At 36.6% G+C, this 18,654-nt stretch overlaps 1 protein-coding gene across 1 annotated transcript in view; it reads left to right on the top strand.

Annotated features, from left to right (window-relative positions):
- Nucleotides 1-18,654, top strand: part of BBS7 (Bardet-Biedl syndrome 7) — a 55,071-nt gene that overhangs the window by 20,062 nt on the left and 16,355 nt on the right. Inside the window, exons 9-14 of the mRNA XM_011948611.1 lie at nt 2,523-2,607; nt 3,944-4,046; nt 5,767-5,959; nt 7,447-7,521; nt 13,708-13,773; nt 18,169-18,308. Of these exons, the coding sequence (XP_011804001.1) occupies nt 2,523-2,607; nt 3,944-4,046; nt 5,767-5,959; nt 7,447-7,521; nt 13,708-13,773; nt 18,169-18,308 (662 nt within the window). The remainder of the gene's footprint in view (nt 1-2,522; nt 2,608-3,943; nt 4,047-5,766; nt 5,960-7,446; nt 7,522-13,707; nt 13,774-18,168; nt 18,309-18,654) is intronic.

Here is an 18,654-nt window from a genome sequence, read left to right as displayed (position 1 = left end):
CCTACCTTCCTCCCATTCTTCCCTTTCTTTCCTCCCTTCCTCCCTCCCCTTCCTTCCCTCCTTCCTTCCTTTTTCCTTTGTTTTTCTTTTCCTACTCCTTGCAGAACAAGGCTACCCCATAGGGAGTGTGCAGAGTAGCCCCAATTTTTTTATATAAGTACATAAGATAAATGAATTTCATTAAAATGTTCTATTAGCAAAAAAGTATATAGAAATGAACAGTTAAAAAAAGGAAATGAATAGTTTTAAAAATGTTTTCCAAGTATATTGCATTAAATATACTCTTTAAAGTTGTAATTAATAGTTCCCTGATAAACCCCTCAGAAAGTGAGAATGTGCGTGTTTCTATTAGTTGAGTAAAACATTATTCTGCAAGTCAGGTGATTTCCAGTGTTTTGTGTTCAGTAAATTAAAGGAAGTTCTAATCAAGTTGTCAGATCAATAAAAAACAATTTTTTGAAAACTTTTATTATACACATCAACTGGACACTTGTTAAAAATGCAGATATTTGACCCCACCTGTAAATCTAACTTTATGTGATTTATAATCAAACCTTTGTTACTTGAATTTCTCAGGTAATTAGCCTCAGTAACAACTATCACAGCCTAATTTGCAGGATAGCTCAGAGGTTTGCCCCCTATAGGGTAGGTGAAGAGAACTAGCATTTTGTTGATTGTCCGGTTTAATGCTAGTGTCCCTTCCTTCCACTCCCTCCTTTAAAACAAAGGTTCTCAGCCTTGCCTGCTAAGAATTACATACCAGAGTTTTTCAAACTGCTAGTCAAAACCAATTAGTGTGTTGCCAGTGCAGTTTTTAAAAAACAAAATAGAATAGATTAGAACATATCAGAGTATGACACAAATCTTTTAAGTTAGATACATTGCTGTATATGTTTATTTGTGAATGTATACCAGATTGTAATATAAAATTTATTGCTTGCTTTCCAAATAGCTTGAAAGCCACCGACCTAGAGTGTTTGTTAAAAACAGTTTCTGGCCAGGCACAGTGGCTTACACCTGTAATCCCAGCACTTCGGGAGGCCAAGGTGGGAGGTTTGCTTGAGCCCAGAAGTTCAACACCAGCCTGGGCAACATAGGGAGACCCCAGTTCTGCAAAAAAATTTTAAAAATCAGCTAGGTATGGTGGTGTACCCCTGCAATCCCAGCTACTTGGAAGGCCAAGTTGGGAGGGTCACTTGAACCTGGGAGGTTGAGGCTGCAGTGAGCCATGATCATGCAACTGCATTCCAGCCTGGGCAACAGATCAATGTCCTGTCTAAAAAGCAAACAAAAACAAAAAACCAGCTCCCTGCAATTATTTTAAAAGAAATAAATAAAAAAAAAAAAATACAGATTCCTAGTTGAGTTACGTAAGTGGTTGTCAAACAAGTTTGGGAAGTATTGCTTAAAAGATGGTTGTTATAAACCCTGAGTCATCCGAAAAAACTTGATTTCTCTCCACAATAGCAGTTTTCCTAAAGATTCCATATAGGTTACCATCTTCTTTATTTATCTAAAAAACTATTTTGAGAATACACATAAGAGATGGTGCATGGAATTCAGATAATAGACTAAACTTACAGGGTATTTTGCTTTTTGCTTATGTAATTTTTTTTTTTCCCCCAGACGGAGTCTCGCTCTGTAGCCAGACTGGAGTGCAGTGGCATGATCTCGGCTCACTGCAATCTTGACCTTCCGGGTTGAAGCGATTCTCCTGCCTTAGCCTCCTGAGTAGCTGGGACTACAGGCATGCACCACCACGCCCACCTAATTTTTTTGTGTTTTTAGTAGAGATGGGGTTTCACCATGCTGGACAGGATGGTCTCAATCTCTTGACCTCGTGATCTGCCCACCTTGGCCTCCCAAAGTGCTGGGATTACAGGCATGAGCCATCGTGCCCAGCCTTGCTTATGTAAGTTTTTTAAAAACCTTTCTTTATGAAAATAAACTGGCTGGACGCTATGGTTCAGGCCTATAATCCTAGCAGTTTGGGAGGCCAAGGTGGCAGATTGCTTGAGCCCACGATTTGAAGACCAGCCTGGGAAACATGGCAAAGCCCCATCTCTACAAAAAATAGAAAAATTAGCCCAGTGTTGTGGTGTGCACCTCTAGTCCCAGCTACTCTGGGGCCTAAGGCGGGAGGATCGTTTGAGCCCAGGAAGTCAAGGCTGCAGTGAGCTGTAATTGCACGACTGCACTCCAGCCTGGGTGACGGAGGGAGACGTTGTCTCTAAATAAATAAATAAACTATTTTAGCTCATTAGATGAGTATATCATTAGTTGAGTGGTACCCACAAATATACTAGGATCGTTTTGAATCTTCTTTCCCAAATTTAAAAACACTGAAGTTTCCTGCCATTTGTTCAAGATATTTTGTCTTTCTAATCTGAGTGTCTGCACATAAGCATTCAGTAAATATATATTGAATGTCTGGAGCCAGGGAAAACGTTGTGTAGCTTATTTTTAACATGTCTGTGAAATTTTTAGTTACTAATGTAGTGCTTGGTCTTAAACTTCCTTAGATGTTGTCTGAAAGTGTCACATCTATCCAGGGTGGTTGTGTAGGAAAAGACAGCTATGATGAAATCGTGGTGTCCACATATTCAGGTAAAGTAAATGATAATAGGTAATTGAAGAAAGAGTCAGCAACAAAAAATCTAAACTTAATAAACTGCTTTTGATGTCTCTTTTTAAAAAAGAGTTGTAGTAGTCCCCCCTTATTCATAGGGAATCTATTCCAAGATCCCTAGTGGAAGCCTCGAACCTCAGATAGTACTGAACCCTGTGTATATTTTTTTCCTATACCTACATGCCTGTGATAAAGTTTAACTTACAAATTAGGCATAGTACAAGATTAACAATAACGAATAATAAAATAGAGCAATTATAACAATATGCTTAACATCACTACTCTTGCGCTTTGGGGCCCTTATTAAATAAAGTAAGGTTACTTGAACCCAAGCACTATGATACTGCAACAGTTGATCTGATAACTGGTTTGGCTTCTAAGCGAACAATAGATAGGCTGGTAGCAGGTATCATATACAGCAAGTGATATGTTGGACAAAGGGATGATTTACGTCCTGGGCAGAATGGAGCAGGATGGCATGGGATTTTATCACCCTATTCAGAATGTTGTACAATTTAAAACTTAGGACTTATTTCTGGAATTTTCCATTTAATATGTTCAGCCTACCATTGACTATGGGTTACTAAAATGCAGAAAGTGGAATCGTGGATAAGGGGAGGCTGCTGTGTTAATCAATCACTCTTACTTACAGCATTAAAAACTTTCTTGGTTAAAAAATAAGGAGAAAGTATAGGCTTCTTGATTTATAAAATAGTTGATATTTGAATAATACTTTTTAAGAGTGTTTAGCATGTCACTCTTACCCTTATTAAATTATCTTATTTGATTTAAAGAGAAGTACTTATTGAGATTTATTTTATGTTTTGGACTATGTATGTGCCTGATAAAAAACTTTTTTTTTTGAGACAGGGTCTCAAAAACTTGCCAAAACTTCTTTTGAATTGGTAATTTTTGCATCCTCATAGTAGTCATGTGAGAGTTTAAATTTCCATGAAGTAATTTTTAAAAGGCAATTCTTATTTTTCAGCTATTTTTGAAATTGCTAGACTATGTTGACTTATTCCATATTTTAAATCTGTTAAGAAGTAAAAGATTCCCTTCATTATAGTATTATGGTATTTCAGGCAAAAAAAAAAAATGATATCATGAAATGCTTAAGTAATTTCTCTATAGTCTGGATATTTTCCAGCTTGATTTTATGTTTTGTTTTTGAATTAAGTCCTAGGGTTGAGATAGGCTGATATTGGTGGACAAAGGGGCATGTACATTGGAGTTTCTGCTACACAATGCATAATTTATCTTTTTTAACACTAGCAGTACTAAGTAGTGTGTGACTGTAATTCATCTCTACAGGCTGGGTTACAGGTCTGACAACAGAGCCCATTCATAAGGAAAGTGGACCAGGAGAAGAACTAAAATTTAATCAGGAGATGCAGAATAAAATTTCTTCCTTACGGTAACTTTGAGTTTTTTATTTGCTTTTTTAAAAATCTCATGAAGTGTGTGGTTGTTGCTTTTTATTACTTATAGATGGAGTATATTTTATTGGAAGGAATTATATAATTAATTAATCACCTTTTAAAATGAAAGTTTACAGTTTTGAGAAAATTAGCAGTAAGTGCTGATTAATATTTTGGAGATAGAAATATACTTTTTTGTATGCCTTATTCTGAATTGACTTTTTCTTAGGTCAAGAGTTGTATTTTTCATATTTTTTTTTTTTTTGCGTCATAGACACTTGTAGTGTTTTATTTTTTGCTTTTCACAGACATTAGAAATAATCAACACAGATGGCTCTATTATTTCTTATTAACTCTAACGTTTACTCTTCCTGTGGACCCTTCTGAATCTGTAATGTTGGTTTATAAATTTTCTTAACTGGAACTGAGTAATGTTGACTCCCCTAGACACAAGAATTGTTTTTATGGTATGCTCAATTTGATGTGTGCTATGAAAAGGGGGACCTCAAACTCAAATAAAGATGCTTCATACAATGAAGAAGTAGGAGTTGCTGAAACTTTTAATGACTGCTCTCCCCATTTCAACCCATGCTGACCTTTTGTGGAGTGAAGGATGATCTTTTTTTGGTGGTCGTTGAAGGCTACAGAAACTTTTAAGGCAACAAATGCCACAAGTACTAGTAGCACAAGCCGTTTCACCAAAGCCACCAGAGAGCAAGCTGTAATGTTCATGCAAACAAGTATGCCAGATTCATTCAGGATATCCTACTTCATGCAACAAGGATACAAGTATAGTTAATGACTACTTTCTCACATCCTCAATACAGTACCTTTTATTTATAACCAAGTCTACCATTTCTTGATTCCACACTGGAATGTAAGCTTTACGAGAAGCTCAAGTCTGATTTGTTCATTTGATACCCAAACACTGCTAGGTACATAGGAGTAAATAGTAATATTTAGCAGTAAATATTTCTTTAATGAATGAATCTTTTCCTTTGTTCATCACACAGATCCCTTCCAAGCTCCTCCCTAGACTTTTCCTCCTAAATTGTGGCTAGTTAAGCCTCATGTTGTTCTATCCCAATGACTGTTTACTCCATTTGCATGTAGACCTTCCCCTTAACTGGAGCTCTAAGCAATGCCTGTGTAGTTCAGTCTCAGCAGAATCCTCTCCAAAACTTGGTAGTTAAGCTGTACCACTGGCTCATGATCATCCTTGTGGTCCCTAAAATGCTAATATTCTGCAGCTTCCTTTTTATTGTTTATATCTTCCCTAGTGTCTTACTGAAAGTTACATGTTTACTAGCTTCACACATTTTGTCTCTTTTCATTAAGTCTAGTATGTTCTGCAATATTAATTTCTCTTCTCTTTAGTATAGTAAGTGTCTCTTCTGATTAGTACTTTATGTAACTGTAATAGGATTCCTGTGTTAAGATTGATTATTTTGTAGCCTACCATGATATTTAAAACTCTCTATTAATATTGCTAGTATGGGACTGAGTAGGTGTTTTAATTTTTGGGTTAAGGATAAATAATGTGGAATCATTTAGTCAGTCATAGAAGCAAAAATTTTGTTCCCTTTATTTTTATTTTATTAGCTCAACCAATAAAAACACATTTTGTAAAAGCAAATGTCTCAAATTTTTGTAAACATTCTAAGGACCTCAATGTTTATACTTACATTTGACAAATTTGTGTATGTTTTTCTCCAGGAATGAATTGGAACATCTGCAGTATAAGGTATTGCAGGAAAGAGAGAATTATCAGCAGTCTTCTCAATCAAGCAAAGCAAAATCAACAGTACCTTCCTTTGGTATAAATGATAAATTTACACTAAATAAAGATGATGCCAGTTACAGCCTTATCTTAGAGGTACAGACTGCAATAGATAATGTCTTAATACAGGTAAGCAAAATGTCTAATTTCTTAGTTTTATGACTGGATCTATTTTGCAAACCAGTCATAGGTACTAATTATTATTGAACATTTTTAGTTTTAGACAGTAATTTTTTATTTTTTTATTTTCATTTTTTTGAGACAGAGTCTTACTCTGTCACCTAGACGGAGTGCAGTGGTGCAATCTCAGCTCACTGTAACCTCCGCCTCCCAGGTTCAAGTGATTCTCCTGCCTCTCAGCCCCCCGAGTAGCTGGGACTACAGGTATGTGCCACCACGCCTGGCTTATTTTGTATTTTTAGTAGAGACAGGGTTTCATCATGTTGTCCAGGCTGGTCTTGAACTCCTGACCTCAGGTGATCCACCTGCCTCGGCCTCACAAAGTGCTGGGATTGCAAGCGTGAACCACGCCACCCAGCCATAGACAGTAATTTTAAATGTTTATGGCCTTTTAATCTTCCTTTAGATTGTTTGCTCATAGATTATTTGAATTGTATTTTTACTTTTTATTTATGTACTTAATAAACAAACCAAAGATGGGCTTAAATTTTAAGAAGAGATAGAAAAGACAGTAAGGTTTTTCTTCTTTGGCTACCCTCTGGGAGAATCTTAACAAAGATGTGACTTAGAAAACTACTATATTTAATGCCCTTGCTAGAACTTTTTCTTTTTAAGCCCCAAACATTAAAGTACAGCTTGCTCATTAACCCAGTAGTTTCTGGTAGGTCAACAGGCAAAGTAGAAAATCCTAAAGGGTGAAATTTAGGGATAATAATGTATGACTCCATTCATCAATGTATATATTTGCTGACTTATTTAAATTGGAAGGTATTCAGGAAGTAGAAAAGGATAATAGGAAGAATAGAAAATAAGCAAAAGATAGTAAACCAATCACAAAATGAGAACATAATAAATTGGAGGAAGAAAAGGTTTAAAAAGATGTAATGAAGAGATCAGATTATTTTAAAAAACCTAAAGGCAGAAAACTCTCTTAAGTAATGCTAGCTCACAGGTTGTTGCATTGAGCAACTCTGAGAATGCCATTCACGTAGAACACAGTGCAACAGCTTTGTCCTAGAAACTGCCTCTCCAGAGGAGACCAAAAATTATCTTCTTTCTGTGTTACAGGTGAAATTGAAACTGCTAAAGATGAATCAGAATGGCCATGTGATTATTTATAGCTCATAGTAACATTTTTAGTACTTTACAAAAATAAGTGGGACAATTGGACTTCTAAGGGGGTGGTAAGAGATGATGTTCTGTGATTTTTATATTCCAAGGTAGAAAAAAACAGGTGATTGTAAAATAACATTTATTCTTTATTATATTTATTTTCTAGAAGTATATAATATCAAGTATAAATTAAGAGAATTCATACTCTCAAATTTAAAGATGAATATAAACTAGAACTAAGGAGAACTCTTAGAGAAGACATAATTTATGAACATTTTTAGGTTTTTCATCTAAACCTTCTGTTTTTTTAATATTGACTGTAGAGTGATGTTCCAATAGATTTACTTGATGTGGATAAAAATTCTGCTGTTGTTAGCTTTAGCAGCTGTGATTCTGAGGTGAGTAAAAAATATAAAAGAATTCTTCACATGCTTTCATTTCTATTATGCCATTTTGATTAAAGTCTATAAATGCTGTTAGGTTTTGATGTTTCTTTTTCAGTCATTTCTTATGTAACCTCTCCTTCAAAATCTGTGTCGGTTCTCTTTCCCTGTCCTTAGTCGAGAAACCTAGTGTTGTCCTAGATTCCTTCCTTTCTGTGATCTGTTACAGGTTGATATCCCTTATGTGAAATGCTTGGGACCAAGAAATATTTTGGATTTTGGATTTTTTTAGGTTTTGGAATATTTGTTTTATACTTACTGGTTCAGCACCCCAAATTTGAAAATCTGAAATCTGAAATGCTCCAGTGAGCGTTTCCTTAAAGTGTTATCTTGGCACACAAAAAGTTTAGGGTTTTGGAGCATTTTAGATACTCAGTTTAGGAATGTTCAGCCTATATACCCAATTAGTCAGTTTCTGTCAGTTCTACCTCCATGGCTTTCATACTTCTACTTGGCTTCATTCCTACCCCTGTTAACTTAGTCCAGGCCCTTACCATGTCTTCCTTGAACTACTTTATACATTTCTCTGCCTCTAGTCTTGCCTCTGACTTCTGGGATATGCTGTATGTACACTACCACCAGAAAGTCTTCCTTCCTAAAACACAAACATCACTGTATCTTTCTTTTCTCAAAACCTTTTAAATATTCCTGATTTCCTGCTAGATATAAATATAGATTCCTTATTGTAGCATAGAAAACTTTCCATGATTCAGCTCTTGATTACATCTCTAACTTCTCTCTCACTGGCTGCTACCACCCCTCCCATGCACATTATTTCTGCCAAACTGAAGTTCTTAAAATTCCTGAAAATGCTATATAGTTTCACACATCCCTGCATTGGAACATGATCTGTTGCTTCCCCCGCTCTTCCTGCCCTGCCCCACTTTTTCTAGGCTTGCTGAATGTGTAATAAACTTCATTCAACAGACTTTTATTGAGCACTTAACATGTGCACAGTACCTGAGATGAGATCACGTCAGTGCTTTTGGACATGCTTTCTATATCGCTTCTTTCTGCTTAGTACTAGCCGATAAGCAGACTCAGAGCTATGTGTGACTCCTGAAGAGAAGTCAAGGTATAGATAAGGTTTGGATTAATTGCATTGGAGAAGGCAAGCCAGAGCAGGAGGAGATGGTAACTGGAGTTGGTGGGTAGTTGTATTAATATGTATTTTATTTTTATTTTTCTGCATTGGCACTGCTGCAGAATATATTTTACTTACTTGGTTTTTGTTACTTATTTACTTTTTTTAAGACATGGTCTCACTCTGTTGCCCAGGCTGGAGTGCAGTGGCATGATCATGGCTCACTGCAGCCTCGACCTCCTGGGCTCAAACAGATCCTTCCACCTCAGCCTTCCAAGTAGCTGGGACTACAGGCACAAGCCACCATGCCTGGCTGATTTTGAAATTTTTTGTAGAGACAGGGTCTTCCTATGTTGCCCAGGCTGGTCTCAAACTCCTGGGCCTAAGTGATCCTCCCACCGCAGCCTCCCAAAGTGCTGGGATTATAGGCATGAGCCACCATGTCTGGCCTTATATATTTTTTAAAAAGGAGGAATAAAAGAGTAGATAAAGTAAAATATTGATAGATATAAGAATAATTTTCTTTCTTTCTTTCTTTTTCTTTCTTTCTGTCTTTTTTTTTTTTTGACGGAGTCTTACTCCATCACCCAGGCTACAGTGCAGCGGCACAATCTCAGCTCACTACAACCTCCACCTCCCAGGTTCAAGCAATTCTCCTGTCTCAAGACTCCAAAGTAGCCGGGACTACACACACACGCCACCACACCCGGCTAATTTTTGTATTTTTAGTAGAGATGGGGTTTTGCCATGTTGGTCAGGCTGGTCTTGAACTCCTGACCTCAGGTGATCCACCCACCTTGACCTCCCAAAGTGCTGAGATTACAGGTGTGAGCCACCATACCCAGCCTATTTTTCAATATAACTTCATAGTAAAAATTTTATTTTTAATAAGAGATTTTATAACATTTTTATTACATTATCAATATATGGTTTGTCATCCCTGTTTGAGAACAAAACACAAAAGATATGGCCTACATTTTTATGATTATTTAGAAAATCAAGTTAACATAAACTTAAGATCTTTGGTTCTTAAACTACTATGAAAGATTGATCTGTTTTAAGTACATCACTGAAGGATTCTTTGAAATGACTATTTCATACTAATTTAAAATATGTTTTCTAGGACAGTGGCTTTAAAAAAACTTATTATGGAGACTTCAAGTATACACAAAAGTAGAAAGACTAGTATAATAACTTGCATGTACCTATCACTAATTTTCAACATATGATTAGTCTTTTTTTTTTTTTTTTTTCAGAGATGGGGGTCTTACTCTGTCACCTAGGCTGAAGTGCAGTGGTGTGATCATAGCTCATTGCAGCCTCAAACTTCTAGGCTCAAACTTATCTTCATGTCTCATTCTCCTGAGTACATAGGACCATAGGCATATGCCATGATCCCCGGCTAATTTTTTTAATTTTTTTACATTTTGTAGAGATGGGGCCTCACTTTGTTGCCCAGGCTGGTCTTGAACTCCTAGCTTCAAGCTGTCCTTCCACCTCCGAGCCTCCCAAAGTGCTGGGATTACAGGTGTGAGCCACCATGCCCAGCCCAGTCTTATTTTTTCATGCTCTTCACCCTCTCCTTCCCCACTCCCAAACCTCATCCCAAACATGTTATCTGTATCATTTATCAATAAACACTGTAGTATATAATGTTTGTTTTTAATCATACAAGAATATATTTACGGCTTGGCACCGTGGCTCATACGTGTAATCCCAGCACTTTGAGAGCCCAAGGCAGGTGGATCACTTGAGGCCAGGAGTTCAAGACCAGCCTGGCCAACATGGTAAAACACCCTCTTTACTAAAAATACAAAACAAGTAGCTGGATGTAGGGGCATGTGCCTGTACTCCCAGCTATTTATTCGGGAGGCTGAGGTATGAGAGTCAATTGAACTCAGGAGGCAGAGGTTGCATTGAGCTGAGATCACACCACTGCACTCTAGCCTGGGCAACACAGCAAGACTCTGTCTCAAAAAAAAAAAAAAAAGAATATATTTACTTTTAAATTGATCGATCCTCTCTGTTGAGTTTAAATGATTTGAAATTGTAATGTTTGAGTTTTATATTTTATATTACCATCCTTTTTTCTTTATTTAATAAAAATAGAGAAATAGTCTCAAAAATAACATATAAATTATCTTATGTTGCTATGTCTGTTTTTGTAATCCATGAACCTAGCTACATTTCTCTATTTCTAGTAGTTTAATATTCAGTTTCAAGAAGTTATAATATTTGAAGGAACTCCTCTAGGTTAGTTCAACAAACATGTATTAAGTGCTTACAGTGTACCAGGCACTGTGCCATTTCCTGGGAATAGAGAGAAGAGATATTTCTCTTTCCTCTGTAAGTATTTGTGAAAAATCCAAGAGATTCAATATCAAACTCTGATGTATGTGCCTTTATAGTATAAACATTTTGTATTAGCCCATTTTCACACTGCTGATAAAGACATACCCAAGATGGGACAATTTACAAAAGAAAGAGGTTTATTGGACTCACAGTTCTACCTGGCTGGGGAGGCCTCACAATCATGGCAGAAGGTGAAAGGCACATCTCACATGGTGGCAGACAAGAGGGAATGAGAGCCAAGAGAATGGGGTTTATAAAAACATCAGACTTCATGAGACTTATTCACTACCATGAAAAACAGTATGGCAGAAACCACCCTCATGATTCAGTTTTCTCCCACTGGGTCCCTCCCACAACACATGGAAATTATAGAAGTACAATTCAAGATGAGATTTGGGTGGGGACATAGCCAAACCATATCATTCCACCCCTGCACCTCCCAAATTTCATGTCCTTACATTTCAAAACCAATCATGCCTTCCCAAAAGTCCCCCAAGTCTTAACTCATTTTTGCATTAACTCAGAAGTCCACAGTCCAAAGTCTCATCTGGGACAAGGCAAGTCCCTTCTGCCTATGAGCCTGTAAAATCAAAAGCAAGTTAGTTACTTCCTAGATACAGTGGGGGTACAGGCATTGGGTAAATACAGCCATTGCTAATGGGAGAAATTGGCCAAAATAAAGGGGCTACAGGCCCCATGCAAGTCCAAAATCTAGCAAGGCAGTCAAATCTTAAACCTCCAAAATGATCCTTTGACTTCATGTCTCACATCTGGGTCACATTGATGCAAGAGGTGGGCTCCTATGGCCTTGGGCAGCTCCACCCCTGTGACTTTGCAGGGTATACTTCCCACTCCTGGGTTCTTTCATAGTCTGGCACTGAGTGTCTGTGACTTTTCCAGGCTCACAGTGCAAGCTGTGGGTGGATCTACCGTTCTGGGGTCTGGAAGACAGTGGCCCTCTTCTCACAGCTCCATGAGGCAGTGCCCCAGTAGAAACTCTATGTTGGGGCTCCAACCCCACATTTTCCTTCCACACTGCCCTGGACAGGTCCTCCATGAGAGCCCTGCCCCTGCAGCAAATTTCCGTTTGAACATTCAGGTGTTTCCATACATCTGCTGATATATGCTGATATATATGGCGGAGGTTCCCAAACCCCAATTCTTGACTTTTGTGCACTGACAGGCTCAACAACACAGGGAAGCTGCCAAGGCTTGAGGCTTCTGAAGCCACAGGCCAGGCTCTGCGTTGGCCCCTTTCAGCCAAGGCTAGAGTGACTGGGACACAGGGCACCAAGTTGCTAGGCTGCATGCAGCATGGAGATCCTGGGCCTACCCCACAAAACCACTTTTTCCTCCTAGGCCTCCAGGCCTGTGGTGGGGGGTGCTGCCATGAAGACCTCTGACATGCTCTGGATACATTTTCCCCATTGTCTTGATGATTAATGTTCGGCTTGTCATTACTTATGCAAATTTCTGTAGCCAACTTGAATTTCTCAGAAAATGGGATTTTCTTTTCTATTGCATTGTTAAGCTGCAAATTTTCTGAACTTTTATGATCTCCTTCCCTTATAAAACTGAATGCTTTCAACAGCACCCAAGTCACTTCTTGAATGCTTTGCTGCTTAGAAATTTCTTCTGCCAGATACCGTAAATTATCTCCCTTCAAAATTCCACACATCTATAGGGCAGGGGCATAATGCTGCCAGCCTCTTTGCTAAAACATAATAAGAGTCACCTTTGCTCCATTTCCCAACAAGTTCCTCATCTCCATCTGAGATCACCTCAGCCTGGATTTCATTGTCCACATCACTATCAGCATTTTGGACACAGCCATTCAGTAAGTCTCTAGGAAGTTTCACACTTTCCCACATTTTCCTGTCTTTTTCTGAGTGCTCCAAACTGTTCCAGCCCCTGCCTGTTACCCAGTTCCAATGTCACTTCCACATTTTTGGGTATCTCTATAGCAGCACCACACTCTACCAGTACCAATTTACTGTGCTAGTCAATTTTTACACTGCTGATAAAGACATACCAGGAACTGGACAATTTACAAAAGAAAGAGGTTTATTGGACTCACAGTTCCACCTGGCTGAGGAGACCTCACAATCATGGAGGAATGTGAAAGGCATATCTCACATGGTGGCAGACAAGAGAAAAGAGAATGAGAGCCAAGAGAAAGGGGTTTCCCCTTATAAAACCATCAGATCTTATTCATTACCATGAGAGCAGTATGGGAGAAACTGGCCCCATGATTGAATTATCTCCCACTGGGTCCCTCCCATAACACATGGGAATTACGGGAGTACAGTTCAAAATGAGATTTGGATGGGGACACAGCCAACACATTTGGTGTTTGCATTGTCAGATTTTTAGAAGAATTCTTAATGTTTAAAAATGTTATCGTAAAAACTCAAGATGGAAAGAGCATGAGCTTTAGATAGGAATTTGAATTCCAGTTTCATCACTTAATGGCTGTGGGGAAGTTATTGAACTCCTCATAACCTCAGTTTCTTTATCTGTTAAAGCTTAATTAGTAAAACTTAGTGCATAGGGTTTTTGTAAGTATAAGTTAGAACATGTTTCAAAAGCACTTAGCACCAGTGACAGGTACTTAAGTAAATGGTAACCATTATTATTATTGATGCCTTTTTTTTGTTGCTAAAAACATGGATTCATTCTTTTCCTCTACTTTGTATTCTTCCCAGTCAAATGACAACTTCCTTCTTGCCACTTATCGGTGCCAAGCAGATACTACAAGGCTGGAACTCAAGGTAAAAATATTAGAAATTACCTTTACTTGAATGTTTGAATTTCCTTTTTCCTGCTGGTGTGTCTTACAACATATGATATTATTTGTTTGCATTTAATTTCTCCCTGAAATGAATTGTTTTGGAGTAATGAATTTTGAATGACCAGTTAGTATATAATTTAGCCCAGACCACAATCTCTGCTATTATTTCTTAATCACCTTCTCTAAAATTATTGATTTTTATTTTTTAAATAGAAATTGAGTTTTGCCATGTTGCCCAGGTTGGTCTCAAACTCTTGAGCTCAAGCAGTTCACATGCCTCAGCCTCCCAAAGTGATGGGATTACAGGGATGAGCCACCATGCCCGGCCTAAAATTATTGGTCTTAAAGTTTCCTCTAACTGAAAATTTTTTTTCAAATTTTCTATTATAGAAAGTTTCAAACATTTATAAAAGTAATGAATCCCCATGTATTAATCACACAGCTTCAGCAGTGATCAACTCACGGCCACCTTGTTTATGCTATCATTACTACTACCCTAAAATATTTTCAAGCAAATACAAGATACTCATAATTTCATTTAGTTTGTCTAAAAGATAGGTACTCTCTCTTTTTTTAAACATAACTACACTATTATCACACCTAAGAAAAATCAACAATAATTTTTTAATATTATAAAATATTTAATGTTCAGATTTTACTGATTTTTGTTTTACAGCTTGTTTAATCCAGTCATCCTTTTTTTTTTTTTGAAATGAAGTCTCGCTCTTGCGCTCTTGTCACCCAGGCTGGAATGCAGTGGCACAATCTGGGTTCACTGCATCCTCCGCCTCCCAGGTTCAAGCAATTCTCTTGCCTCAGCCTCCTGAGTAGCTGGGATTACAGGTGCCTTCCATCACACCTGGCTAATTTTTGTACTTTTTTGTTTGTTTGTTTCGTAGGGACGGGGTTTTACCATGTTGGCCAGGCTGGTCCTGACAGTCATCTTCTAAATTAACTTAGTTATTAAAGTATCTGAGCATTCACCATATATGTTTCTACCACCTGAATTTTGCTGATTGCATTCCAGTGATATCATTTATTATCATACATTCTAGAGAAAACCTTTTAAAGTTTTCTCTAGCAATTTAATGACATAACCATTTTTATAATTAAATACTTACCATAGCACACAAATCCGTTTTAGTTATTTATAGTGGGATTCGTTTTGATAGACCTATGATCTAAAAATTAACAACTGTAACTTTTTTTCTGGTGTTGCTGATGTTTTGAAACTCAAAGGTTTTTTTATTTTTCAAGAGAGATGCTGTTACACAATATTTTTTTCACATCTGGTTAAGGAAGTTCCAGTTAAATATGATCTTTCCCCTAAACAATTCATTTTGGTCTGCATACATTCCTTTTTATGTACTTTGAAAGAAAAATGGAAAACTAGGATAAATTTATTTCTTAAAAAAAAAAAAGTATCAGTAAGTGACCTAATTAAACATTTTACATTGAGCAAGTTTCTGCTAACAAATTTGAAAGTTGAGTAAAAATTGATTAAAAACAATGTTTCACTTTTTGTTGTTGTTGTTTTGTTTTGTTTTGTTTTTTTGAGACGGAGTCTTGTTCTGTCACCCAGGCTGGAGTGCAGTGGCGCAATCTTGGCTCCATGCAACCTCCACCTCCCTGGTATAAGCGATTTTCATGCCTCAAAGTCCCTAGTAGCAGGGATTATAGGCATACACCACCATGCCTGGCTAATTTTTGTATTTTAGTAGAGACAGGGTTTCACCATGTTGGACAGGTTGGTCTAGAACTCCTGACCTCAGTTGATCCACCCACCTTGGCCTCCCAAAGTGCTGGGATTACAGGTGTGATATACCACACTTGGCCATGTTCTTCTTTTTTTAATTGGATATAATAATTTTAAAGTGTAGAAGAAAGACAAAATGCCTGAGAAGAGCCAAGAAAATTATGAAAAAGAAGAAAAGGTGTAACTTGCTTTGCCATATGATAAAACATACCATAAAACTACCATAATAAAAATAATGGAGGATATTTCCAAGCCTAAATAAATAGGCCATGCAACAGAATAATCTAGAAATAGAACCCAGAATATATTTCATATTTATGGGAATTTAGTGCATGACATTTCTATTTTAATAGAAGGGAACACTTCTATTAAATCACTATTTCTGTTTGAAAATTACTGTTGACACAACTGGCATCCATCTAGAAGAAAATCAAATGAATTGTTATCTTATGCCATATATAAAAAATAAATTCAGATGGATTAAGTACCTACTTATTTAAAGAAAGAAGACTTAATTGTCTAACAGTAATTGTCAATAACATATAAACAACCTATTGTTACAATAAAAACCACCAAGTAAGGAAAATAGGCAAAGGATATGGACAGGCAAGTCACAGAAGAGAAGATTGGACACAGTGGCTCACACCTGTAATCTCAGCACTTTGGGAGGCCAAGGCGGGCAGATCACTTGAGGTCAGGAGTTCAAGAACAGCCTGGCCAACATGGTGAAACCCTGTCTCTATTAAAAAAAACAAAACAAAAAAGTTAGCTGGGATTATGCACCTGTAATCCCAGCTACTTGGGAGGCCGAGGCATGAGAATCGCTTGAACCCAGGAGACGGAGGTTGCAGTGAGCTGAGATTGTGCCACTGTACTCCAGCCTGGGCAATGGTGTGAGACTCTATCTCAAAAACAAACAAACAAGCAAAAAACCCAAAACACAGAAGAGGGAATCAAAATCGCTAACAAACAAAAACGTTCTACCTCATCTTTAGCCAGAGAACTTCAAATTAAAATAATAAAAAGCAGTTTCTTTTATCTAGCAGAATGGCAAAAAATTAATAGTTAAAGAACAACATCGCTAGGGGACGGGGATGAAGAAAATGACACTGTCAGTCATAGCTCGTGGAAATATAAGTTGTTACAACCACTGTGGAAAATAGATATTAGTTCCTTTGGGGGAATCTATTAATAGCAATAAAATAGCAGTAATATACATACAGACATGAATATAATTAATTGCAGCATTGCTTGTAGAAGCAGAAAAGTAGAACCAAGGTGAATACTCATTAATGATTGAATGGTTGAATAAATAACTATTTATCCATATCTTGGAATATTACACAGCTACTATAAAGAATGAGTTGATTTATACAGATTAACATGGAGGGAATTTCATAAAACACACAAAATGCGGATAAAATCTATATATATAATTTGAATATATTTTTATTTATATTAATATAAATATGAATAAATGTATGAAAAGAAACACACCTGTCTGATATAGCCAGTTATGTAATATGGGAAGGCATAAGTGGGATGGGAGGAGCAGCGAGGTGGTGGTGATAGGAGAGGCAGAGATAAGGGGTAAAATGTGAGTATTAGAAATGAAAGCAAAGATGTATATGATATCCAATAGACTTAGTCATGTGAAATGATATATTAAATTAGGTCCTTCTCTTAAATTACATCTTCCCAGCTCAGTGAATTACTATTTCCTGTTAAGTATGTTGAATTCTCAGGATATCCAGCCAGTTATATTCAAAATAGCCCAAAAGAATTTCCAGTTCAAATATGCCATAATTAGATTATAGGTATGCATCTCTATTTTCACAGAATGTCAATAATTAAGTTATTTGAAACATTTTTTCTGTCAATAGATTTTTGTAATAACAGCTATATGCTAAATACTCTTTTTTTGTACCTGTACGTAGAGAGACATATGAAAGCATAACTACCAAAGTAGTAATAATGATCATCTGGGGTGGGAGGATTTCAGGTGACTTACATGTTTGTCCAGATTTTTCTTTATTGTTTGAATTTGTAAATAAGGAATATTAATTGTTATACTGATTATTACAAAATAATTTTTCATATAAAATTATTATGTTCTATATTAAAGCTCTTTTTCTTGTGGAAAAAAATATCTGCTAATATGAGCTTATTACTCTTTAAAAATTAACACCAAAATATAGGTTTATCAGATCTATTTTTTGTTTGCTTTCTGTAGTTTTACTTATTATGTTTTCTTATCCTCTTCCTTGTCAGCAATATTCACAGTGCAACATTTGCAAAAAATCTTGCTTAAACTTTTTAATGTTTCCCACTTAGGTCAAATTTTGATGTTTTCCCCCTCATGCCATGAAAAGTATGAGTTACAGTATTAATTAGATTAGAGAAGTTACCTTTGTGTAGTACAACAGGTACTACAATCTGTCCCGTGAATTGGAACAGAGTGGGACAGAAGAAAGAAGCTGGACAGCTTTCCAACTCCTCTTAAATTAGGTCTTCACATCTTAGTAAATTTTAAATTCTTGATAACTTGTGTTGAACGTTTTAAAGATATGTTTTGTTGCTAAATATTCTTACTTTGTTTCCTTTTTTCTGTTGAATCAGATTCGCTCAATTGAAGGCCAGTATGGCACACTACAAGCATATGTGACTCCAAGAATTCAACCTAAAACCTGTCAGGTCCGCCAATACCACATCAAACCTCTTTCACTCCATCAAAGAACTCACTTTATTGATCATAACAGGTAGGACAAAGGAAAGAGCAGTTTCTTTTTAGGATATTACACAATTCAAATAGACCTGTTTTTTATTTTTGTAGTGTAAATTCTGTTAGCAATTTCTACTTTTAAAAATTAAATAAAAAGTTTAAATATTATAGATTTAATATTTCTAAGAAATATAAGATTATTTGTCTTATTTTATAGGCTGGTTTGAGTTGTACTTTTCCATCTTTCTCATATATTGCTATTCTGGGATTATTGGAATAGTAGTTCTCTTTCTCATATACTTAATGTGAGAGCAAATACTGTTTAACCTTTTTTTTTAAATTATTATACTTTAAGTTCTAGGGTACATGTGCACAATGTGCAG

Source organism: Colobus angolensis, unplaced genomic scaffold (assembly GCF_000951035.1).
Source record: "Colobus angolensis palliatus isolate OR3802 unplaced genomic scaffold, Cang.pa_1.0 Scaffold280, whole genome shotgun sequence".
NCBI classification, from domain to species: Eukaryota; Metazoa; Chordata; class Mammalia; order Primates; family Cercopithecidae; genus Colobus; species Colobus angolensis.
This window is presented reverse-complemented; position numbering and strand designations above follow the sequence as displayed.